The 26,975-nt window shown below is 33.5% G+C and overlaps 1 protein-coding gene and 1 long non-coding RNA gene across 2 annotated transcripts; one reads left to right on the forward strand and one right to left on the reverse strand.

Annotated features, from left to right (window-relative positions):
* Positions 1-1,631: 1,631 nt before the first annotated feature.
* Positions 1,632-26,711, forward strand: LOC134264701 (colorectal mutant cancer protein-like). Its single transcript, XM_062746969.1, has 17 exons — positions 1,632-1,917; positions 4,261-4,387; positions 4,807-4,933; positions 5,421-5,587; positions 13,719-13,832; positions 14,779-14,921; positions 17,171-17,265; positions 17,829-18,004; positions 18,362-18,657; positions 19,473-19,532; positions 19,778-19,892; positions 20,245-20,801; positions 21,180-21,408; positions 22,550-22,699; positions 24,037-24,260; positions 24,642-24,744; positions 25,381-26,711. The coding sequence occupies exons 1-17, from the start codon at positions 1,766-1,768 to the stop codon at positions 25,450-25,452; spliced, it is 2,907 nt and encodes a 968-aa protein (XP_062602953.1). The 5' UTR covers positions 1,632-1,765; the 3' UTR covers positions 25,453-26,711.
* LOC134264711 (uncharacterized) lies at positions 4,139-4,955 on the reverse strand. The gene is made up of 2 exons (XR_009991597.1): positions 4,902-4,955; positions 4,139-4,483 (listed from the first exon to the last, which is right to left on the reverse strand). It is a non-coding gene; the product is annotated as an uncharacterized LOC134264711 (long non-coding RNA).
* Positions 26,712-26,975: the final 264 nt, after the last annotated feature.

Here is a 26,975-nt window from a genome sequence, read left to right on the forward strand (position 1 = left end):
TCTAAAGGGGGAGAGAGTAAGAAGCCAGGGGGTCATGATGAGGCCACCGAGGCGTTACAATTAATTAGAGGAGGGCGAAAAATTAGGTCGGGAACAGGCTGCCAATAGAGAATAGCAAATAAAACATGGCATCAAGAAGGGCGTTATGAGGAGGCCCATGAAGGGAACTGCAAATAAAAGAAGGCATCAAGAGGGGTGTTAGGAGAAGGCCCATGAGAAGGAACTTCAAATTAAAGAAGGCACCAAGAAGGGCGTAAGGAGGCTCAGGCCCATGAGAGGGAACAGCAAATTAAAGAAGGCATCAAGAAGGGTGTTAGGAGGAGGCCCATGAGGGGGAACAGGAAATAAAAGAAGGCATCAAGAAGTGCCCTATGAGGAGGCCCAAGAGAGGGAACTGCAAATTAAAAAAGACATCAAGAAGGGTGTTAGGAGGAGGCAGATGAGAGAGAATGGCAAATAAAAGAAGGCATCAAGAAGGGCGTTAGGAGGAGGTCCATGAGAGGGAACAGCATATTATAGAAGGATCAAGAAAGGCATAGGAAGGAAGCCCATGAGAGGGAAGAGCAAATTAAAGAAGGCATCAAGAAGGGTGTTAGGAGGAGGCCCATGAGAGGGAACAGCAAATAAAAGAAGGCATCGAGAAGGGTGTTAGGAGGAGGCAGATGAGAGGGAACTGCAATTTAAAGAAGGAATCAAGAAGGGAGTGAGGAAGAAGCCCATGAGAGGAAACAGCAAATAAAAGAAGGCATCAAGAAGGGCGTAAGGAGGAGGCCCATAAGAGAGAACCACAAATAAAAGAAGGCATCAAGAAAGGCATAAGAAGGAAGCTCATGAGAGGGAAGAGCAAATTAAAGAAGGCATCAAAAAGGGTGTTAGGAGGAGGCTGATGAGGGGGAACAGCATATTAAAGAAGGCATGAAGAAGGGCGTTAGGAGGAGGCCCATTAGCTATAGAGGGAACAGGAAATTAAAGAAGGCATCAAGAAGGGTGTTAGGAGGAGGCTGATGAGAGGGAGTTGCAAATTAAAGAAGGCACCAAGAAGGGCGTTAGGAGGAGGCCCATGAGAGGGAACAGCAAATTAAAGAAGGCATGAAGAAGGGCGTTAGGAGGAGGCCCATTAGCTATAGAGGGAACAGCAAATTAAAGAAGGCATCAAGAAGGGCGATGGGAGGAGGCCCATGAGAGGAAACAGCAAATTAAAGAAAGCATCAAGAATTGTGCATGCATAGCCTTGTTCCGAAAAAAATACAAAGAAGATTGCTTTGGTTGTTTGGATGACATGGCTTTGAAGATCTACAGGTAAGAATTTTTATTTTTTTGATTTGATTAAATATTAGAATGCTTATCTGATGGGAAATCTTGAAAAAATACATGTACGCTCCTCTGCCTCTTAAATTGCTACTGGAATATTGTATCCAGAGGAAGCATATATAATTTTCATGGAGTAATTAATTATAGTTCATCCTATTTTCACTGGTAGTAATAAAAAAAAATTACTGACAAATTATTGCAAATAATTGATATTATGAAGAAACTCTGTAACTGGGAATTCGGGGATTCTTCATGACAACGACCTCTGGGACCCCTCCCCCTTTTCGTATTTGCATCGGGATCGTAATTCTCCCTCTGCAGGTGTCGCCAAATTCATCATTTCCGGTTTCTGCGAGAAGATAAACAACGTCAACGAATTTTCTCTAACTTTTTAAAAAGATGTTAGCCGTATTTTAGCGGCAAAATTCCCCAGTTATGGTGCTACACAAGAAGAATGGATGATAGACTTCTCTGCCGCGATGTTTCCCCCACCTCCCAAGACTTTGGATCCTCCTCGGGAAGCAATTCCAGCAGCACGGGAGAGGAGGAACGTTTGCGTCGACTTTTCAACAGTTGTGATGGAGATGGCGACGGATTCCTGTGCAGGTAAAATGTGTAAAATTTTAAAAGGCGGATCTAACTATTTAAAACAGTGCTTCCAGCTGATTTCTGAAACACAATCTGCGATTGTTACATATGTTCTGCAGTAGACAGCTGCCGGTAGTTCTTGTATTTTTGTAGCTTTAAAAATGGTATGTTATTATGATAATTAGCCATACATTTTACACCAATTTCTGATATTTTATTCACCTTTCAACACTAATAAAAGGCCATTTGTGGTGATGGACCTAGAAATGGGACTCTTTTTAATCAACATTACAAAACTAAAATCAGTACTGTTTTGGACCGTTAAAAGGTAAATAATTTAAGTATGAAGAGTAAGAGTTAGAAATATGATTAATTATCTAATCGGATACCGTTCTAAAAGCAGGAGAATGCATAAACTACAAGAAACAATACCTGAAGTGAGCGAAAAAAATTTGGTGACGTAAATCGAAGTTTTTTACAATGCCAATGGATCTGCTTAACAGTCAGGGGCATCATGGAATCAAGTTATTTTATAAAATAACTTGTATAGGTTACTGCGCTTATTTATGACTGTACAAAGAAGTAACTCATTTGAGTTAACTCTTAAAAAGTAAAATACCTATCAGGTTTGCCAAGGCAGTTAGGATGATATTAAAAAAATATCATGAATTTTTTTAAGGAAAAATAATTTCATTTCATGAACATTTCAGAGGTTAATTACACATCTTCCGCTGAGACTAATTTTCTTATAATCTTTGGACATTACTGCACAATCTCTAAGTCTTACATTTTTTGTGCAAAGCTGTATATTTTTGTGCAAGAGTTCTAAAGTGAGGTGGGTTAAGGATGAAAGAACAGAAATAAGTTATGATTTGTGGAATTTCAATGTGCTAGATTGTAAAGATAGATTACTTTTACTGTCATGAACCTTTTCCCTCTACTTAATAACCCAAGCACAGCATGACTAAAGCCTTTCAGATACCAGTAGGTTTACAATAATGAATAGTAAAGTATCAATAACTGGAATAAGTTACTGAAGAAATGCATAATCAGGGAAAGATAACCCAAAATGTTGACATTTAATAACTTAAACAAATCATTTCAAAAATAACTTATTTCCATGATGCCCTTGACTGCTTAAGTCTTCACAAAAGATTTTTTTCAGATTTAAGTGGTTTTTTTTTTTGCAAGGAAAAAATGATATGAAGATATTTTTTTAAGTATCTATCAACTTTGGGACTTTAAAAGCTTAAAAAAAAGTCACTCTTTAAAAAATTTCCGGCCGTTATTTGAGTGTGCAGCAGGGCTCTCGATTCTCTAAAATTAGGGCCGTTCAACGGTTCCGTTCCCAATGCAAAAAAGGTACCTTTTTTTCCCAAAATAAAGGTGTAAATTTCCCAATTTCCATCCAGAGTAAAATATTAATTAAAAAATAAAAGTCCATCAAACCTAATCGCAAAAAAAAACCCAAACAAAACACACTTGCAAATGAAAGTGAAACTGTACCACTATTTTATTAGTTCGCGCCAAATGCATTCGTAAACTGGTTCGGGGAACCAGGTTATTGTTTTTACAAAAATGTATACAACTCTGAGTGCAGAGTATCTTGTTAATAGTAGTTTCAACAAAAACCAGACATTTCATTTAAACATTAGTAAGCTGCACCTAGAAACATACCCGCGCTTCGGCATGTTCAGTTTCGCGCTGTATTGGTAAGCAAAGTTGCCCATGTGATCGAGGAAATTCAGGAATATGTGACTAGCAACTGTCACGCAGTAAGACATATAACCGCAATATCAACACTCAAAGATAGTAATGACAAAGCTAATGTACTTTTATAAATAGCCTACGTACCCATGTTTGTTCTGTTTAACTGTTTATTCAAACCAGAGTTAGCATTGATGATAAAATGCTAGAAAAGCAAAATTTGAGGATTTTTTTTAATGAATTTTTGTTATCCAACTTTTCCCAAAATGACGATAATTTTCCCAATTTGAACGGCCCCGGCCCCGGCCCCAGTCCCAAAAAGTGGTGTGAGAGCCCTGGTGCACATGTCCAGAATGGTTGATACATAGTATAGGAATCTTTGTCATGTTTGTACCAAACATAATATTTGCGTGTTGATTAATTATCAATGATTCATTATCATGATTATTTACATCAATGTTTTGAAACCTCAGATAATGAGAACAATTTTTAACTTACCAATTATTGATTAAGTAAGAATAAAACTATCAAATGCAATATTTTCTTTCTTTATTTTTTTTTTTTAGATAAAGCCAACATTATACATGCAGGAATGTAATTGTAATACATGTATTACTGATTACAAGAAATGAGACTTTGATTTTAAATTTTCAGTGATGATTTCATCTACATGTGTCGCCAACTGAATATGGAGGATATGGCCCAAGAAATCATGGAACAGCTTGGTCTACAGTCACAAAGCAAGATCACCTTGCAGGACTTTCTGAGGTTCAGAGGCCAGGTATTGTTGTACTCTCTGTCGTTGAACGAAACCACTTTAATTTACTCCATAATGTCATGTTCTGATGAACTTGTCAGATTCTGGTGATAGACTCTGCTGAAAAAAAAAATGTAATGACACAACACTTGTACATTTTCATTAGCTCTAAAGTAACCTATCAATTGTACTACATAAGCAATGTTTGCATGCCTAATACAAGGTGATTTTAGGTGTTTGGTAACTGTTTAACAGAAAGTCAGCAATATTTCAAAACACAGAGTCAGCAATATTTCAGCCATATTTCGATAGAACTTAAGGAGATATTGTTACATTAATTTGTCGGAGCCATAAATGATTAAAATTATAGCAACTCATCAGTGAAAAAGTTTATTCTGATTTTATATGTATTTATTAATAATTTACAATTCTTTTTTTTTTAGGTACAAAATGAGGAGTTAGATGTAAGTCTTGGAGTGGAGGATCAAGGAATTGATTCTGATTTGAGTGGGGCTTTACGCAATCCAGATAATGTTACCTCATGGCCCACTATGTCCAGTGACAGCTTTGGTAATTCTGCTTTTGTACATTCTTAAAGTATTTCATTTATTTCTTTCCTATAGGTGTATATTTTATTGTTATGTAATCCACAAAATTGTATTTTTAAACTGCTAAAGAAAATTATGGACAGGTCAGCGGTGGCCCGCAGCCCCTGGTGTACAAATTGATCTTAAACTAGTAGAATTAGGGTTTTGCTGAAGGGGATTAAGTGAAGGTAGATTATTAGAGAAGGGAAGCATATGTTGACACAAATATATTCTTGAAGCACCCAGTAATAAAAATACACCCATTGATGTACATTGTACAGAATAATATATTAACTTTAACTTTCATCATGTTCATTGCTTTTCAGAACATACTTTTGTTAAGTCTGCATTATGACATTATTTTTGGGGACATACTCAATCCTGTAATTCAGATAATCTAGACTATGATTTTTATAGGGCAACATATACTCTTGTTTTTGAGTTGTCTTTATTATTTTATCTTTAATTAGGGGCGTACTCGGGTAAGCCGGATAGCCTAGATTATGACAGTGGGGCTAGAGACATGAGTCCTGAGCCCGCCAGCTTACATCAGCTCGTAGAATCCCATAATCCCCGGCTCCTCAGCTTAGCTCAGGACGACAGGCTCGGAACGGAAATCCTGGATGTGGCCAACAGGGTGAGTAAAGCTTGTTAATATTTTCACACATGTGATGAGATGTGATGGAAAAATCCCAAGGGGGTACTAGTATTCCATTGTCACAGGTTTAGACTGAATTTTGATGCTATCTCCTTTGCAAAAACCCTCACTTACTCCTTCAAATTGTTCCATATTCTCAAATGCTTAATTCCTAAACAAACTTTATAACAGGATCATATTACATTTCAAACAGGCATAGAAGAAGGGGGGGGGGTGAATGTTAATCAATGGAATCTTGAATTAGTTAAGCAGGTTAACAAGGTGAGTACATGTATTGTTAGTTGTTAGTATCTAGGCACACATGAAGAGAAGTTATTTACTCATCCATTCAGAGAATTTCCACTCTTTGGTGTAGGGTGAAATTTTAGCCCTATTTCCATTACAGAAACCTTTCCTTCTTCCCAAATGTGATATAAACAGGGTGAGAACAGCTTGTTATTGTTTAGCATTTGTAAATGGATGTGTTTTACAATTTCGATACAGGGATAATACACAAGGCCACGTTTGACTGAATTTTGACCCTATTCCCATTGCAAGAACCATCAACAACACCCCTACTTAATCCCCAACCCCACCCCCAAAAGGTATATGATTGCTCATGTATAGTTTTTGGAAGATCAATTGTGTAAGTACAGGAAAATAACTTTACACACAATCTGTAGTATAAAATTTTCATGTTGCTGATATATTTAAGTTTAATAAAAAAGGATTGAAACAAGAAAAAATGTGTTTAATGCCCTTTATCATGTTTATCTTTGACATGTTAATTGTGATAGTTGAATTAATCAGATTAAATCTCAACTTTGTTGCATATTACATTTATTAGTAAAATGGAGAAAATCTAGCTGTTCCCTATAAGGTGAAATGGGTTTAGTTTAAATAATATTTGTATATATTATTAGAAAATTGTTGGCAGTAGAAATGGAATTTGTTAATTAAGCCAAGATATTCAACTCATCAAGGATGCAAGATTGATCAAAGGCTAAAACATTTGTATTGATATATATCAAATAAGTTACCATGTGATTACTATTAGATTCTGTTTCAAAACTCAACCTTAATGCCTCAAGTTTTATTTGTTCCAACTGAAAATTTTAATGGATAAAGAAAGAATATGTTCATACAATATTTACTGATGTTGCAATTTTTTTTTCTCTGATCAAAGGAAAGTAAAGAAGTCTAATTACATAAACAGTGTTGAACTTGGAGAATGTCTACAGCATTTGGTTAAAGGTTTCCAGACTCAATAACAGTCTGCGATATGCTGAGAAATCAATTCTGGGGAAAACACCTAACTTTAAACAATATTCCTGCATTATTGATACTATTCCCCATTATCTTGGTTTCTAAGATTTCAGATTCTTGTCCCAATCCCATGTTTTCAATCATTGATTTCGCAGATTTTTATTTCAGAATTGATTTTTTTTTGGTGTGCTAATTTGCCAGCTAAGTAAGAGACAAAATTGTTGATTTTGCAGTAAATCATGCAAATTTGATTTTTTTTGTCACTTGAAAGGTTTCTTTTTTCTCAAGCCATTACAAACATCGATCGGAAATTAGGGACCTCAGAGTCGCTTTGAATGCTGAAGGAAATGCTCATGAAAGTTGTTTTTGTTTCATTTATATTTTATTTTTAGCATCGTAGGTTGAACGTGCATGATTTTCATATTTGTTGTTCTTTTTGAAGCTGGATATTTTTTTTCCCATTTTTACCAGGTCTGCGTAAACATTCCATGATTACTATGTTAAATATTTTAGTTTACCGTGGTATCCATGCCTTTTTCTTAAAAAAAATCCCTTTGCTATGTAGAATTAAAGTTTTCTTATTAAGAAAAAAAATCTAGGCTTGAAGGGATATTTCTTATATTCTTCTAGAACTTTCGAAAAAAAAATTATAAGCATGAAATCGATTGATTTCATTTAATCATTTTATCTACTGCTTGTAATTTATTAATAATTTAACTGTCAGTGCATTCATCTATCATAAATTGCAAACAGTCAACTTTAAAAAATAAAAGAACCAAAAATTACAGATATTTAAAATCCATACAGTCACACAAGTCACTGTTTGCACAAAAGATGAAGTCAATATAAATCTGATAGCATTTTTTGGTGGGCTGATGAAGACAATGGGATTTATGAATTAGAGTAAACAGAACTAAATGATGATAATGAAATAATACAAAGCTTCCAGTTGATTAGGAGTGTTTAGACATGTTAGAGTTTGTTGACTTTTTGATTATGGTCGATCAATTACCATCTGTTGAATTCCAAGCCAATATAGATTAGTAGAATTTTTTTGCCTCTGTTGTGTTTTATTAGTGTTGTCAGAATTTTGGCAGAAATCATCAAATTGTCACAAGGGATTTTTCATGGCTAACATTGAAGAAAATTTTTGGATGTTTCAGGAATTCTCTTTTTAGGGTGAAAATTCTGTATAACAGCTAGGTTAAAAAAAATATGATGAAGATTTTTAACAACACAATTATATATTTTAAACATGTTTTTTTAAAAAAAATAACTGATAATAAAAATTGATGTAAATTCATGTGTCTAAAAAAATGATGCATTAAAATATATTAAAAATTAATATTAGTAAAAATAAAAATTGGTTTGGATATTGAAGAAAGTTTTAATACATGTGGAATCAATGCTGAAAACTTTAATAGTGCTTTTGACAAAGATGAAACATTTATTATTCCCTTTAGGAAAAATCCACATCACTAAAACTTTAATTTCCTTCATCAGTATTTGAAGAGAAGAAAAAATCTATAAAGTGTATTCCTGAATTGTGCATTTGCATAAGACATCATTAACTGAGCAAAATGTCAGAGGACAGGATTTCTAGTATTGATTGTCTGACTTGTTGCTTCTGAAAAATTTTATGGATGCATGGAACAGTTGTACTAGAATTTGAGTGCAACAGATAGGGGTTGAAAAATTGCAGTTTAATATGATATTACCATTTTTTGTAAAGAAAAAATAGAGTTTACAAGGGATGAAATATATATAAGTCAGTGTAAATTAGACACTGTTAGAGTTGATTTACACATTTTTTTTGTAACTTAAAATTTTCTTTTTGTTTTGCTAACACATGATTTAAAATCTTCTTGACAATTTTCAGAGAAAAAAGGTCAATTGAAAGTACTTGTACTTTGCTTGTCTGAGTGGTGACTTGTCTGTGTGAAGTAGATGCATAAGAAATTAAATAGTGCATGTTTTAAAATAAATGTACTTCAAACTCTACTACTTAGAACACCCCCCACACACACACCCTCCCCAAAAAAAAAAATAAAAATGAGATTCAATAATCAAGCAGACTGCATTATGACAAGTTATTTTTTAAATCAGCAAAGCAGTATCGATCGTTTTTTAAAAATTTAGTAGCCATTTTCATTTTAAGGATTTCAATCCCTAATGGGACCAAATTCTCTACCTTTAAATGTCCGTCAAGTACACAATATTCTGATATTATATTAAAGCATTTTATAGTGGAAAAGGATTGCCCAGGAGAAATCTTCAAAAAGTTCATTAATTAAGGAGTAGTTAATTAACAAAGAATGCATTGAAGTCTATGGGGAAAAGCGGTTTTTTTTTTTAAATAAAAATTCAAATAATTTGAATATCAATAAATCCTGTGGTGGAAAGATGCATTGAAATATCAAAAATAGAATGATAATTGAAAACAATTTTTTTACCAGCTAAATTTTTTTTAATTGATTTTTTTTAATTAAATAAAAAAAGGGGAGATAACTCTTACCAAAATTCAAGGTCATGAATTAGGACACATCCCACTAAACATACTTATAGTAATAAATGGGAACTATGTCTAAATAATCTGAGTATTGAATGCCTACATATCTTTTATGTTTTCAATTTCATTGAATTTCTTCCTATTAGGGATTGAAGACCTAAATCAAATTCAGACTTTTTAGATCTGAGTTGTATTACACTCTATGCAGAGTGTAAACAGAGTGGATCTAAAAAATTTTGAATTTAATAATATTTAATTTTTTAGTGTTACATGGCAGCATTAATCTAATCAAAATGTACATGAAGCTAGTGTAGATGGAATTAATAGTTCAGTGTTCATCTTATTTGAGAGAAATGTTAGAAGTAATGGAAACCATTTAATCCAGTGACATACAAACTAATTGTACAATATGATATTGAACTTCCAGCTATCAATAGGGCATGATAGAGGACAGAACTATGAATAATCCCTTTATATATAAACACAGCATGTTGCCCAGTGGCACGTTGTTCAACTTTGTACTAGACTGAGAAATGTTTTTTCTAGGTGAATGATTCATTTTGAAGAATTTCAGTGTGATGGCAAGACATTTTTATCAGATTTAAGAGCAACTGACATTGATATAGAAATTATTGTATATGAGTTGAGTTGAATACGTGTGTCTGCAGTATTTTTAGCAGACGGCAGTTAGATGCTGAAACTTACGTGATATAAGTGCAAGCAGACGGCCAGAGAGAGAGAGAGAGAAATATTCAATAGTGCAGCAACATTGAGTTTTTCTTATGATTGTGAAATGTGTCTGTAGTTATAATTTTTCTGAGGAGTTAGGATGTAAGTTTGGAGTGTTTTGACATAAAGTTAAAGTGTTTTGACTGCAGGATTAGATAACAAGTTTTATTGATGTTGGTGAGCTAGGTTTATTTTAAGGAATAGGAGTAACAAACTAACAATTTCATGATACTACATGAAGGAGACATTGCATATTGAAATCTTTTATCTAGCAAAAATTGTTTTGGAGTGCTTGAATCTGGAGATTATTTTCCCAATGATAACTTTTGTCCAAATACCATAAACATTCGTTGTGGTGATTGGCCATGTAGGATTTATACATGGGATTTTTTTTATTTATTGTTCTGTGAAAATTCAGCCAACAAGATATTTATAAGAAATTATGGAATTTATAGTGATGTTTGGAAGTATTCAGACACAAGTCAAGTCAGTGATGGACTGAAATTGTGGAATTTAGGGAAATGTTTTTGTTTGAGATGCAACATGCTGAGAATATAAACAAATTCACTGTGAGATGGATATTTGAGATTTTTTTTCACAGACAAATTTATTAATTAATCATTTGACCTGCATTGTTTATCATTTTTGAAAATATAAAAATTTTTGGAATGAAATTAATATAACACGGAACTTGAACTAGATGAAATATCCTTTATAACATGGGGAATTTTAATAAAGTGATGTTGCTTCTTCCAGTGGAAAATTGAATATTGGTAAAAAGCCAATTGTGTAAAATCAATGGAATTTGAGAAATGCTGTGTAGGCTCATATTGCCTATAGTTATGATATAACCAAGAAACAAAAAGAGATCATATTTACACAGCACTGATAATATTGATAGAAAATTAACTTTTATCGAAACAGAAGTTGAATGGGATAGAAATGTGTAACCATTATGGTTTATTTTCTGAATGGAATGCTCTCATACCATGTGTGGAGGATAGAGAATTTTCAAAGATAATCATCTTTTCATATTAATTTTGTTTTAAAACCTTGAAATAATTATCAAAATGCTTTGATAATTAAGAATCTGAATAAAGTTTCATCAGGAATTATTTTGGAGAAATTAAGAATTCACTTATGGAAGGAGCAGGAATTGTAGAATCTCCTACATACGAGAGGATTTATGTGAACGGTTACCACGGTAACCAGCCCAAACAACACCACAGCTGTATGGAGGATAATCCAAACTGCCAGGTGATCTTGTCTATTTCCTTGTTACACATTCCGAGTCAGTCATGTGTTTAACCATTCACAGATTTATCAATGGAAACTTTAAGCTATTTTAAGCATGTTCAGTTTCTCCCTCTCTCTGACTGATTGCAATATGTATAAAAACCAACCCTCTCTCTCTCGATCTCTCTCCCATCTCTCTCTCAGCAAAAAATGAAAGTTAATGACTGATCTTAATATAGTTATCAGAAATGTAAATTAGTTTACTAAATTAGGATGCAGTATGTTGATTTTGTTGATTAATTGATGCAGGTTTTTTCCAAAAAGAAATCTGCCATAACACATTAACTAAAATAGGCCAACACTTGCAGTATTTTAGTTACAATGGTTCTTTATTTATTATTTGTCATAAGCCTTAGGATAGATCTTTTACTCTTAAAGCATCAAATTTATAAAAATATTGAGATTTTAATTCAATTGACATGTAGGGAAAGAGGTAGGGCCCCCCCTTATTTATTTGATTCTTTGAAGTAAAAAAAAACTCATTAATGGCTGGCCTAAATTAAACACTTCACCAGGGACCTTTACTTACAGTATTTGAATAATTAGGTCCCTGACTTATTATAGAATAAATGACCAGTTTAAAATTTTACAATACAATCTTGGTGTGCGTAGATAAAACTGAGAAAAGAATTCAGAAATACTTTACCTGCATTTAAAAATGACATAAACCCAACAGCTGCTAAAATACCCACATAATAGAATCAACATTGAGCAAGGGAAGGATGTCCAGGCTTATATAAAATAGTTAAAATCTTTTGAGGTTTTTTAAGGGGGTCAGATATTTTCCTTGTCATTGGACAAGAGTTTATTGAGGAAGGAACTCAAGTTTCCTGATTCTCTAGTATGTAGGTCTGCTTGTAGATAGTTATATAAGCTTGAAAGTATATATATATCAACAAGTGTTTTATGGGGTTTCCCAAAGGTTCGAAGTTTTATTTCAAAAATATTTTAGTCATGTTTTTAATATTTGATATAGTTATACATATATAAGGAAAATTTGAATTTGATTTAAAAAAGAGGCTTTTCTTTTGCTTTTATAAAGTTAAAATTTTAAAAAAATCATTCAATATTTATTAAATAAATATTTAAAATATTCAATTTTTGAATTCCCTGTTGTGTGCCTCATGTCATAAGAGGTCACACTCAAACAAAATGTGAAGATAATTTATTTTAAACTTTTTTTGCAAAAATATTCCAAAAGCTCTTATATAAACTCTGGATTTGTTTCATTATTTATGACAAAAATGGAGTTTGTTTTCAATTGGAAGTGATATTGATCAAGGAAAAGTTTGAAATATTTAATTGTAATAAAAAGTGGAGTGAGAAGGGATTGATGCTAATTAACAAATTGAATTACATCAGGGAACACTAAGTGCCAAAATTCAGCAAAAATTCTTCTTCCTTCAATTTTGATCTGAATTTAAGATTGTGACCAGTTGTATTGATTTCATCATAATCTCGGACATTAGTAGCTTGACTATGGAGTTTCTTGTTATGGAATTATTCTTCATTTTCTGCTGTATTTTCTGAATTAATGTAATTGTGATTTGAAGAACAGGAGTTTAAATTTCGTTCAGCAATTCATGGCTCTTATTCCATATATGATTGAAGGAGTGTTTTGAATTTAAGAACTTAACTTGCAAATATGAATCTCAAAAAGGATAGAAAATTTGGGAGTCTTGTTCAACAACGATTAGAAAAATATGAATCTTTGGTTAATCTTTCCACACAGTCTAAACCAAGACCCCCCTGTCACATGTATAAACGTTCGTGGTCTTATGACGAAAAAGAACTGGACTCCAGAAAAACAAACCTTGACACTTTACAGGAAATAAAATTATTAAGTCTATCTACTCGATTTCACTCATATAAACGTTCTTGGTCTTACGATGAAAAAGAACTCAATTCAAGGAAAACAACTCTTGACACTTTACATGAAATTAAATCGGAATCAGGTTTTAATTGTAAGGTGGAAAGAGAACCAAAATATGTAAGAGTTCCATTAAAAACTTTTAAGCTCAATATACTATAAATGAATTTTTATGAAAATATTAATTGAATTGTACCTGCATCTTTAACATCATGGGATTGTCAAAATCATTGATAATATACATGTACAATGGTCAAAATTAACAGAAAAAGGGAGAATGAACACTCAGGAGTAAGAGTGGATTGTTAAAAATTTGCTCACTTGAACATTGGTGTCCAAAACATTAATGTTCAGCTGTTTTGTTTGATGACATCTTTTCAATTCTAAGGTACATATGGGAATTTTTACAATGATCTGCTTATTAATAAAAAGATTTTCATTGTGGGTTCTTATATTTTCAGCTCCACCTAGCAGCTTTGACATCTTTGAAAGGGGAGATAATAGAACTAAACAACAGGCTTCATCATGTGACCAGTGAGCGGGATGTTCTAGAGAAACAGATCAACAGGATACAGGTAATGTTTACATCTGTATGAGATATTTAGCCCCTCAGAAGGAGGGGGGGGGGGGCTGTCCCTAAGAATTAAAAAAAAAAAAGCATTGGACATAAGAAAAGAAGAAGGTGGACCAGATTCCTTACCCCAACAGCTGATTGAGGAGAAATGCTATAATATTGGGGGATTATATCATTATAGGTGGGAAAATTCCTCTATCCCCAGGCCTGGGGGCTATAAAAACCATGTGTGATCTCACCACCTCACTTTTACCAAAGGAATTAATAGTGGAAAAGTGAGACTGAGATAAAAAGTGAGCTTGTCTAAGTTTTATGGCCCCCAGGCCAGGTTTAAGGAACAATCCTGCATAATTCCACCACCCCACCCCCAGAAAGAAGTGGGCTGTCAGAGAGGGAGATGTTAAAATCTGTATAGTCTATATAGTATACCGTATAATCCCTATTAACCGCCCCTGCCCCTATAATCGCCCCCAAGGGTCTTTTTTCATATATCAGTAAATAAGGGCCCCCTGTACTGTGATTAAAATCATCTAGAATCGTATCAAAAGTTTGCCAAAATTTAAAGAAAGTGAAAATGTAACTTGTCTATTATCCAATTTCTCGGTGGAAAATTAATCATATAGCATAATTTGATTAGATTATCTTCACTTAAAGTAAAGTTAAACATTATTTTAGTGGTTCTTTGAATTTTTTGGGGTAAAAAAAGAAAATAAATATTATTTTTAAAAATACCAAATTGACCGCCCCCTTTTTGCAATTTTCTAAGTGCCCCGGGCGGTTAATAGGGATTATACGGTAAATATAGTATGGCATAAATGAAAAACATTATTATAATGTTTGAGAGATATCAGTTTGCAGTCGTTTTTTCCTTAACTTCCCCCTTCCACCCAAGAAAAAAAATTAGGAGGGTCTTTCATGTAGATGTTTGTATTGTAACCATATTACAGGCAGATAAAGTGAGACTGCAGCATGAGTGTGACACAAGGATTGAGATCACCACAGGGAGATATGAGGAGAGGATCACAGAACTTCACAGTGTCATAGCAGAGCTCAGGAAAAAGATAGAGAGGCACCACATTAATGTTATCAGGTATGGAAAAAGTCAGAGAGACACCAAATTAATCACATTATAACACTGGCGGATTTAGAGTGGGGGCCTAGGAGCCCCTCCCCCCCCTTTTTGTGTCCAGAAAAATACACATTTCAATTATATTTGATAAATCAATGTTTTTAGGTGTGACTGTGGGACCCTACTCTGACCTCAAACTGGTTTGGACACCCCACCCCTTTTTCAAAATTTCTGGATCCGCCACTGCAGGAAAATAGTGGAAAGCCATAAAGTTAATGTTTTTAAGTGGAAAATATGTGGAAAAGAGATTAAATTAATGTCTTTTAGTTCGAAAAATGCAAAGAGATAGCAATTTTATGTATTCAATAGACAAGTAGTTTAAACAAAATTAAAATATTTGATAGGGTTAATTTGAGGGGTGATAAATTGATGTAAATGAACTGTACATGTGAGTTACAAAATATCTTATTTGGCACAAACAGATGCAATATATTTTCAAGGAAAAATGGTTAGGGTCATGATTTGTAAACCGGGAAGTGACAGAAAGCTAAAGATTAATATTTTGAAGGAAGAAGAGTTCAGAAATAGACTTTTGGAATGAAATCAAGGTTCATTAATGGAAAAGGAAACAAAATAAATTTTAGAGCTTTTTTTCATGTAAGCAAGAAATAAATTACATAATATTTCATGTCAATGCACTTTTAAAAAAAACAGTAAGAAACACACAAATTTTGTTGTTTTCATAGTCATGTAGAATAAAACTGTGATATTCACCAGAAATTTATAGAGAAAATCTTGGAGGATATAAATGCATATGGAGTGCCTTTAGGAATTTAAATTACGTTCCAATATACTGTTTCTCAGTACCATAGGTTTTAAGAACATTTTTAAATAAAGCAAGGGAATCATTTTGAAAAAAAAATCATGTTTTTTTGGGGGGGGAGTGTTCATTCAACAAGTGTATTGTAGAATTGAGATTTCAATAGTAGACTGTGTTTATGTTTTATATGCAGTTGAGTTACACAAGAATCAAAATACTATCTGGAAAAGAGAATTGAGAAAGAGAATCATGCTAAGAATTTCTCCCCAAGAATGAAACGGGGAAACATTAGCTGCAAAAGGTTAACTGTTGGATGCAATTCCCTTGAATAAACAAAACAAGAACAAAACCCCACAAAATCAATACCGTGGCATACCATTGAGGCCAGCTATATAGAGAGAAAGGGGGGATGTATAACATTTAAGTGTCTTTGACTATGGGATCCATGATCATCTATTGATTAGCAATTATGTGGTGTATGTTTGAGGGCTTTAACATGCACTTAATGGACTTGTGTTATGGTTTGTAAGCAAGGATGTTGACACTCTTCCAAAAATGTTTTGGAATCTGAGCTGATGATGTGCATAACTTTGGGAGGCAGCCGAGAGCTTATAAAAGTTTCATTTATTAATGAGGAATTTTAATTTCCCCCCTCACCCTCTTTCTCTCTTATTTTTTAAATTCAAACACTTTTTGACTTAGCATGATTTGAAATTATTCATGTTTTATATTCTTTTGATGAGATATCATCATCATAAATTTTTTGGACTGAGATGGATTACCCCATCCCCTGAAAAAGAATCGTGGATCCACACCTTTATATTGTGAATACATATAAGTCAGAGACACACTGAGTAACTTTTAAAACAAACCAAAACTGGTCATCCCTTGTACTTTGCTATTTATAAGCATGTTTTACTGAAAATATATTCAATTATTTTCAACCTTTTCAGCAGTCACAGCTGCAATTACTTAAATGAGGGGGTGTAAATGTCATTATGTCAGTACTTATTGATCTTAGTTGGCTTGGGCTCTCTTCCCTCCTTTCTTTGACCAGAAATAATCTGGAAGGTGACATTCATAAAGAAAACAGTTTCCATTTATATATTTAAGTTATATAAAAATATTTTAAATAATCATAATTATATTTTTAAATTTATCCTTCCTTGTTATTTTATAGAAAAAAAGAGATGCAATTAAATATGCCTTGGATGAAGTTAATTGTTTTGTGCAAGTCTTTATATCTATAGGTATACAATTTTTTTTAAAAAGCCCATATTTTCATTTTAAGTCGGTAGATTGTTGAGTACACATTAAAAATATATCAATTGTTCAACCGACAATTACTGGTACAAAGTTCATAGAAAAAAAATCATCAAACTATACTTCATATTTGAGCTTACATCCAATTAATATAAAGTTAAACAGTCACTGTTGTAACTTTTTTCAGAGAAGAAGATGAATATGAAGACGCAGCTGTCCAGAGTAACAAAAGTAACGATGGAGGAAGTCGGGCAGCTAACGAATCTCAGGCCAGCGGGTTAGGTACGGAACAGATATGTTTTCAGCGTATACAAATATTGATTTCCATAATTTGCGAATGAGTTTCTTAAATAAAATATCACATACTACTGCTGCCTTATTTTATGATAAATGTTTATTATCATACTAATGAGTCCGAGACCAACATTTCCAACCACTGATTCTGTGAAATCATTAATTTTCATGGGGGTTCAATTTCATTGTTTTCAAGGTATGAAGAGACCCATGAAATCATGCCCACCACAAATTGTAAAATTTCATATGCACAACTTCTAAAATGTTCTTTTTCCCTGAAATCAAATCCCCATGATCCAACATTTTTTCCTCAAACCACGAACATTTGACCCAGCGAAAAATATGTGATTTTACAGTATTTTGAATTTTAATAACAATTATAATGAAAAAAAAAATCATGGATACACTGATAAGAGAGATAACTCTTGATGATACAAATATCTTTAATATTCCTTCATAATTCATTTCATTGACAGACAAGTTTTAAAAAATCAATTTAACTAAGGTGAGCATAAATGGTTGTACGATTGTCATGCTCTTCTTCATTACAGATATCCTTGGTAATGACTTGAACACTGAGATATCTCGGGTGGTGAAGGCCCTGGATAATGTGATAGAGAATCAGCCAATGAAAACAGGGCAGGACACGGTAGAGGAGGGCTGTAATACAGAGGAGGTGATTTGTGATATCGAGGACAACGATAGTGTAGAGGAGCTAGCACTACAGGTAATGAGGGCAAAAAAATTTATGTAAAAAAGTTGTCCTTATCGCTTTACAGGCAATGGGGACAAATTTGTAGTGGATTTGTAAATTTGGGTAAGGTTTTAGATGAGTGTTACAGTTACTATTAAATCAGTGTCTAGCTCAGTTGCTGCTTTTCAGGAAGATTTATGAAAAAAATTCCTATAAATGTCTTAGATTTGCAAAAATTGTTACCTAGGAAACAATAACTGACACAATTTTAACATGATTACCCCTTTTATATAATTTTCTTTAAAGAAACCAAATTGCATGTACAAAAGTTTCGATTTAAAATTTCTAACATTCTTTTATTATTGTTTAGAACTCCATTCTTTTTTCTAGGCATGTAAACAAATGGATGCCCTTGACCTTGAATCTCCCCCTTCACCCCCACCCAGGGGCCTCAGACCGGCCACCTTCCACCCTCCTCCACCACCCCCTCCCAATGAATACCCTGACCCTGCCTACCTACAGGAAGTGATTTATACCCTCAGGCAGGATGCCATGGTGCTGCAGGAAACTGTACAGAGGCAGGAGGCGGAGCTTAATATGCATAGAGCTGCGATTGGCAGCCTGAGGGAGGAGAGAGACAAATTAAGGCAGAGGGTGAGGCAACAAAGGGAGATAATCTGCATGATGTGTTTTTATTTTTAACTCAATATAATCGTCTGCATAATGTGTTTTTATTTCTAACTGAATGTACTAATAATTTGCGGTCAAAATGGAAAAAAGAAACTTTTTCCCTAGAAAATATATGGTATGCTAAAAGAAAATCATTTTAACACTACAAATAACATCTTCCAATCCTTTTCAGTAAAGTACTTTTTCACAAAAAATGAATGTAGTACACTTTGGTCAATCGATTCAACGCCAGATACCGCCATGATTTAAAAGCCATATAAAATTCTCTTTAAAAAAATAGCCATCCGCCACCCTGTTTTCACAACAAACGTCCATTTTTAAGTGTCAATTATCTCGATAATACCGCCACAGGTGCATGTGATCAGTGAAGCGCGGCTAATTGGTTGACGCTATCCTTGTTGTAATTAAAGCATGCAAAGCCAGAAGGTAATGCAATTAAGTAAACAATAATTTTAAAAAAATTGAATAAAATCATTTGAGGAGCCACAGCGGTCGTTGTGTACGCCGATAACCATATTATTTTGATGATCTCTGCTTTTAAAAACAATGCAAAGTTTGCTTTAAAAATAATTATAAGTCAGAAATTGTGAACGTTTCATTTACAATGATTTCATAAACAACGAATTTATTAAATTTACTATAGGCAATATATCACGAATTCAGATTTACATGCATACACATGTACTTGTCTTAATTCCATGACTTAATATTTTGTTTTAGCGAAATTGTACATATTAAAAAAAATTACTTTAAGTATTTTCAAATTTAGAAATATGTTTATATATACATGTACATGTGATAATGAGAATAGAATCGCTAAACGGACATCAACCCCCACCAAAAATCAACCACCCCACACACCCACTGATAGGTAAAATTATTTGGTATCTTTGGCCATTCAAAGAATAGTGCAACAATCTATAGAAATACATGTTTATAGGTACAGTCAGGTAAACTCTGAGTGTGAAATAGTTTGTTAGATAAAGCTTAACTGTACAGTGTATTTGGTTCCTTTTTTTGTCTAGTAATTTCTTGTAACTTTCATAATCATGCCTCAATAATATATGCATAGAAGGTTTGTCTTTATTCAAAACCATATCATTCTATTCTTTCCAGATCTCAGATGCCAAACAATGAAACATTCCCTGTAGCCAAAGTGGCCGAGCTTAAAAAGCTCAAGACGTGCTCAAACGAGCGCCCCGTGCTGGGCTGTGAACTGGAATCTGGAGGGGTAAAACATCATTAACTTTTGAAAAGTGACAGTGAAATTTTCATCCTTTCCTTCTAATCATGGTTCTGTTTTCCAAAAGAGCCTATAAATCTAAGACCAAAAATCTTTATCGATCCACAAATCATATTCATTATCAAGCTTTTATGAAAAGCTAGTTCCTGTTTAATTATGTGTTAATTAGTTTCGATATTCATGTTAAAAACACAGTTAAGTTAAAATGATGTAAAAAAAAAAGAAAGAAATTGTTTACATATTTTTAATCAACTTTACCAGAAATAGTGGTCATATTGTGTTTGAAAGGCAGACTTTAGTCATTTCCATGTTCTATTTAAAAGTTCTTTTCAACTTCTAGCGACTTCCAAACACCAAAGTAGCCGAACACTTGGTACAGAACATCAAAGAAGGATCCAACATGCAGGAGATTGTTCAGAATCTCTACACCGAGCGAGGAGAGCTAGGAGAGAGCAAAGTCCAGGAATTTGAGATCGAGTTTGAGAGACTACAAAGCAAAATTGACAGTTTGAAATCTCAGAACGATCTCCTTAATTTGACATTGATGGAATCTAAGTCGTTATCGGATAGGTTGTGCATACTCATAGGAAAATACGAGTCCAACAATACTGCCCTGCAGTTGGCATTGAATTATTCGGATCAGACTATTGAGGCTTATGATGTTGTGTTGTCGTTGACGGAAAGTGAGTTGGGGTTGACATTGTCAAACTGTCGGTCAGCCGGGGTTACTCAGGGGCTGAGGAGCTCGGCTCAGACGCAGGAGGAAATTAACCAGCTGGCTCAGAAATCTCGGAATACTCGTAAGACAGCGGAGAACGTGGCCAGGCACCTGATTCAGAAGCTGGATAGGAATTTTGGGGTTAATCCCTGGGATGATAGTTCTACACACACTGCAAGGTATTATGCATTTCAGAGTAAACTGGAGATAAAAAAATGTTAACTTTCTTCTCTCCTACAACCTAGTAAATTTGATTTGTTTTAGTTATTGAGTAATCTTCCCTCAAGTACTTAGAAATGATTTTATTGTCAAAACAACTGGAAAAGGAAATTTAAAAGCTTACCTGAGTCAAGAGTTGAGGTAAACTTTGGTGAACAAAATGTACAGGGTCTGATTGTCATCAGTTTTATTTTCCACGTTTTCTTTTTTTTTTCAAGAATCAGTGGACTAAGATTAATGTTGTAATTAAAAAGGGACTACTGATAAAAAGGGGGGAAAACTAGAGTGAAACAAAATTTAACTTAAAAAATTTCATTTGTTATTTTGTGAATTTTTAGCACCAGCAGTAGTGGTTGTTACTCGGAGGATTTCTCTAAAGCAGAGGAACAGAAGTTAAGAGAGTACATCCACCAGCTGAAGACGGAGCGAGCCTCGATCAAATCCACCGTGATGGAGCTGGAGAGTCTGAACATGGATGCCCCGATCACTGAGCCGACGCGACAGACTGAGGCCTGCAGGCTGGATCTGGAGAACGCAGTACTGATGCAGGAACTGATGGCCATGAAGGTTTGTTTGACAAGTTATATTGGGGTAGAGGGTAAAGAGTTTAATGCTTTTGTACTTTAATGCATACAGTCAAACCCCTGTAGTATAAGTTTGATTCTTGATCTTGTTGCCAAAACCTCCGAATACATGCACAGTCAATTCTCAAATTATCGCCATTCGATTCATCGCCATTTTCGCAATACCGCCATGATTTCCCAAGAACGTTTTTCTTGCTATATAAAATTCTCTTTATAACGCCAAATTGAAAGCTGTTGTTGTTAAAGCACGCGGATAACAATATTTTTTAATGATCTCTGCTTTAAACAATACAAAATTTGTTTTAAAAATAAATATACAGAATAAATTCTGGACGTTTCATTAACAATGATACCACTAACAATGAATTTATTCAAGAATTCGTTTTACGTACTATCGGCAATATCTTACATGTTATTTTTTCAATATCAGACTGCAGATTTACATGCATACACATATACTTGTCTTTATTTCACAACTGCACATTTTGTTTTAGCTAAACTTACATAAAAAATACTTGAAGTATTATCAAATTTAGGAGTATGACTATAATGTATAATTTTATATACATATACATGTAATAATTCGAATAGAAACGCGAATGGTATTGTTAAGAACGGTAACTCTACTTCTTGTTTCCTAAATGATGGAAAATTCAATTCATCGCCAAATTCGTTATACCGCCATGATTTCTGAATTACAAAAGGTGGCGGTTTTACGAGAATTGACTGTATTTTACTAGGAGATCTGATTATCATATGTTCAAAGAGCACCATATAAACAAAAAAATTAATGACTATTTTTTCTATATTTCTTTATTTTGGCAAGGTTGTACCGGAAACAATGCTCTTGTTTATATAGGGCAGATCATAGGTCTTTTATTTCATTAATTTTTCTTTGTACATGTATATGAAATAGTCATTGTAGTGGTGCACTTATACCTAAACTCTTATATAAGTTGTTAAATTTCAAAACTAAATTATTAAAATTTCCCACAAATCTGATTTTCACAGCCTCCTTTTTTTGTGTTGATAGTATCTTGGACATAAACAGATCACAATTTGCCAAACTCCTAAAAAAATTTGAATTTTCTATAGAATAGTAAGATCGCTTTTGTCTTTGATAGGAGGAGAAGGCAGAGCTGAGGGCCCAGAACTACCTGCTGGAGAAGGAGAAGAATGCCCTGGAACTGAGACTGAGTGGAAAGGAGTCCAGGGAACAGGCCTACGTAATCCAGATAGAGCATCTCAAGTCAGAGGTGGAGGAAAGGAATAAGGTAATTCATAACTGATAAATATCTCAGATATATAATCCAGAGAGAGCATCTCAAGTCAGAGGTGGAGGAAAAGGAATAAGGTAAAGGAAAACTATCTTAGATACATAATCCAGATAGAGCATCTCAAGTCTGAGGTGGAGGAAAGGAATAAGGTAAAGGAAAACTATCTTAGATACATAATCCAGATAGAGCATCTCATTGACTAGTCAGAGGTGGAGGAGAGGAATAAGGTAACAGAAAACTATCTCAAATACGTCATCCAGATAGAGATGGAGGAAAGGCGTAAGGTAACAGATAAATATCTTAAATACAAAATCCAGATAGAGCATCTCAAGTCAGAGGTGGAGGAGAGGAATAAGGTATAAAAACTATCTCAGATACTTTATTTAGATAGAGCATCTCAAGTCTGAGGTGGAGGAAAAGAATAAATCTCAGGTATAGATCTCAGGGCTCGACATTAACGCTTGTCCGCTTGTCCGGTACCAATGAAAAATAAATTCGGACAAGTGAATAGTGCTGGGCACTTGTCCGATTGGACAAGTGCATTTTAATGTAAAGGGGTCTCTAAAAAATAAAAAGAACAACTGTTGAAAGCTAAATCGGTAGTCTCAAGACGGAAGCTGTACATAAAATGCAAACTTCGATCCCGATATATATCGCTATATTAAAATTGAGTTCACATTCGATCGGGATCGAAGTTCACTAATTGCATACTACTGAAAAGCCATGGAAGATACGAATCGAGTGCGAATATTGTTTGATGTTGACAGGTTTACTTGTGCACATTTATGTTATTGTCAGGACAGAAAGCCTAAATTAAATTTCGTTTTATGTGTCTGTTGTATTTATCAATAACATCAAGAATCAATCAAGCACATGACATGTGTAAATAAATGGACTTAATTTTAATTTACAAGTTAAAACTATTGAACTTTATTGAAAATTTTCGGACAAGTGAAGTTGAAATTCGGACAAGTAAATTTCTTGGTCACTTGTCCGAATGGACAAGTAGCAAAAAAAGTTAATGTCGAGCCCTGGATCTCATAAAGAATTATCTCAGATAGGTAATTACGATAGAGCATCTCAGGTTTGAGATGGAGGAGAGAACTCACAGATGAGATAATTTTAACTTGCATTTTTCTTAGATTTGAAATCAAGGCTCTGGGGCCATAAACTAGGAGAAGCTCACTTAAAATGTCAACCAATGGTATTAAAGATAGAGAAGTAAGACTGAGATCTAAATTGAGCTCATCTTAGTTTCATGGCACTGGGGCCAGTGGGAGCATCTCAAGTCTGAAATACAAGCAAGAGGATTTAGTCTCATTTATGATTTATAGGATGCAGAACAGCAGCACTCTGACTCATCCCCATTGGCTGATAAGGCATCACATGACCTACCTGAGGGGTCATCTCAAGACTTGTCTGAGGCTTTACAGAGAGAGAGGAAGCTGAAATCTAGGGTACAGGAACTAGTGGTGGCTTTGGAGAAATTGTCCCGGAATTCTGAGATACGACATCAGCAGTCTGCAGAGTTTGTTAATGACCTGAAGAGAGCTAACAGGTCAGTGTGAATATTTAACCAGGTCAGTTTGAATATTTCAACAGGTCAGCTTTTATATTTTATATTCTTCATGATCAATGGCCATGGTAAACTTTGGAATTGGGATTAAAAAATACTGTAAACATGAATAAATTTTGCCATTCCTATATAGAACAGACATGTAGCATTTGCATGGAGTTATTTTTGGCAGAATTAAAAAATTATGTAATGTGTTGTTATTTTGATAACCGCTTTGGTCAATACCTTATTTGAAATCAAAATGAAATCAAAATAAATTTGAAAAAAAACTATTCTTATCCCAGAAGTTACAAAACTTTTCCCATATTTACAAGTTTACCATATCAGAGAGACAGAAATTAATTGTAAGATATCTTATTGTAGTGCTTTGATTGCTGCTTTTGAGAAGACCAAGAAGAAATATCAAGGAAAATTAAAGAAACTGGAATTTCAGATCCAGGCACTGACAGAGAGATATGAGGCACAGGTAAGGGTTCGGGACTGAAAATAAATAAAATATTAAATCCACTTCTAAGTTATGAGGTCCATGTATTAAAGGGAGGATAAATGGGAAGACTAACTATGCCTTATTGATAACTAAAGTCTTTTGTTGTTTGCTGGAACTGCACCTTTATTATTATCCACCAAACTTTATTTCCAGCACAGCAACTACAGCTAGCTTTAAATATCAATACATGTACATATACCGGTACTTTTTTATTCACCTTTACTTATTGAATACGTATAGGGCTGAAAAATCCATGGGAAATAAACGAATTATTTTGTTTATTTCTATATGTGTACAGGGGACCCTCATTTATCCGGACGCTTTGGTTCCCAGTGAATTTGTCCGGGTATATGAAGCATCCGGATATCTGAATCACAAGTTAAACAAGACAAAATAACATTTAAAAATTTCGTTCCGATGAAAAATCGTCCGGATAAAAAGCATCCGGATATCTAGAACGGATATCTGAGGGTCCACTGTACATGTATCTATTTGTGAAAAAAATGTAAGATTTGAAGAAGGGGCTGGGGGGTGTATTTAGAACTTTCATGTGGTAAATTAATTTAATTTGAAATATTTGCATAATTAAATGAAATTGTGTTTGAAATCTTACAGATTCATATGCTGAAGCAGAGGTTGCTGGCCCTAGAAAACAATGGAATCCCACCAAATGAAACTTCATTATAACAACAGATGTTTTGTGAAGCTGAATGGATATTTTTATTCTGTGATATTTTTTGTTTCAAAATCTGCTTTAAATTTTTTTTTGATGTGAAGACCACATTTTTTTTTTGAGTTATAAAAAAAATAAGTTAATCACATTGATGCCATAGTAGTGAGTTTTGTTTGAATTCAGCTGATCATGATTTCATGATATTTACTGTATTATTATTATAGTTATTTATTTTAGAAATTCTTTATAGTTTGTGCATAGGTTGTTTGTGATTGTACAGTAAGTTAATTATTTTGAGATGGAAAAAAATTGAGGCAAGTTTAAAATCTATCAATATGTACAATGTATATGTTACTCATATTTTCCAAAAAACCATTCTCAAAAAAAGATAAATAAATTATTTCATAACAGTATTGCCCTCCAATGATTTTATTTACTGCGAGAAATAAGTTTTTTTAATCATGTATTATCATAAATAAGAATCATACATTTGTATGATGTCAATTTCGAGATATTTTTCTTGGTATTATAATGCATTGTATAAGTATTGCACATACTTAAAATTTGATTTATGTCACAAGAACCTTTTCCTGCATTGAGGCATTTACATGTATACAAGTCAAGTAATTAAGAAAGAATCTCGGATTTCTACCACATGATTTTTTTATTCTGTGTTTGAGGTACCAGTATTTTTATGTAGATTTTGGACACCCTTTTTATTAATTTTTTTTAATTTTGCACTTTTTATGTTAATATTTTGACATTGCGATTTTTAAAAAAATATTTAGATATATTTTTAATGTAAAAGAGTACACTTTCATCTCCACATCTTTGATCACGATGTTTCAATGCATTGTTTTAAATTCACTCCTAACCTACATTTGTAGGTATTAAAATTGGTCCCACCATACTAAATATGAACTAATTAAAAAATAATTAGTTGAAGTAAGAAAAATGCAGTTTTTCAAAAGGCAATGAATTTCACGTATTTGTAATGTATAAATTGAGTATCACATGACCAACAGTATTCATTAGTGTATAAATGTAAATATTATACGTAACTATGTGTTCAACCCATGGTGCTAGGTGTTATTTATGTGTACTTGATAGTGAAACATTACTGAAACTTGTGTAATATTGCATTGTTACTTCATGTATTCATGCAGCTTTAATTTATGAGACAGTTGAATGACATCATCTGCTTAAAATAAAGCAGTTATTTTAAATGTCTGCGACATCTGCATAAAACTAATAAACAACACATGAAAGAAAATTAGTGGATATTTATGTGTCATTTATTGCACAAAAGATGTGTTCAAAAAATCTATCTAGATGTAGATTTTTCTGAGAAATGTTTTTATAAAAAAAATACTAGCAGGTGCTTTTCAATTTTAATTTTTGACCTTCAAAATCAAACTGTCATGAAGGAACATGCAATAATTAAATGTACAATCCTTAAACAATTGTAATTTAATAACCATATCATCAGACTTATTTATTAGATAAGAAATAAATTGAATCAAACACATTGTCAATG

Source organism: Saccostrea cucullata, unplaced genomic scaffold (genome assembly GCF_032062105.1).
Source record: "Saccostrea cucullata isolate Sc308-1 unplaced genomic scaffold, CSIRO_AGI_Scuc_v1 ctg2853, whole genome shotgun sequence".
Classification (NCBI taxonomy): Eukaryota; Metazoa; Mollusca; class Bivalvia; order Ostreida; family Ostreidae; genus Saccostrea; species Saccostrea cuccullata.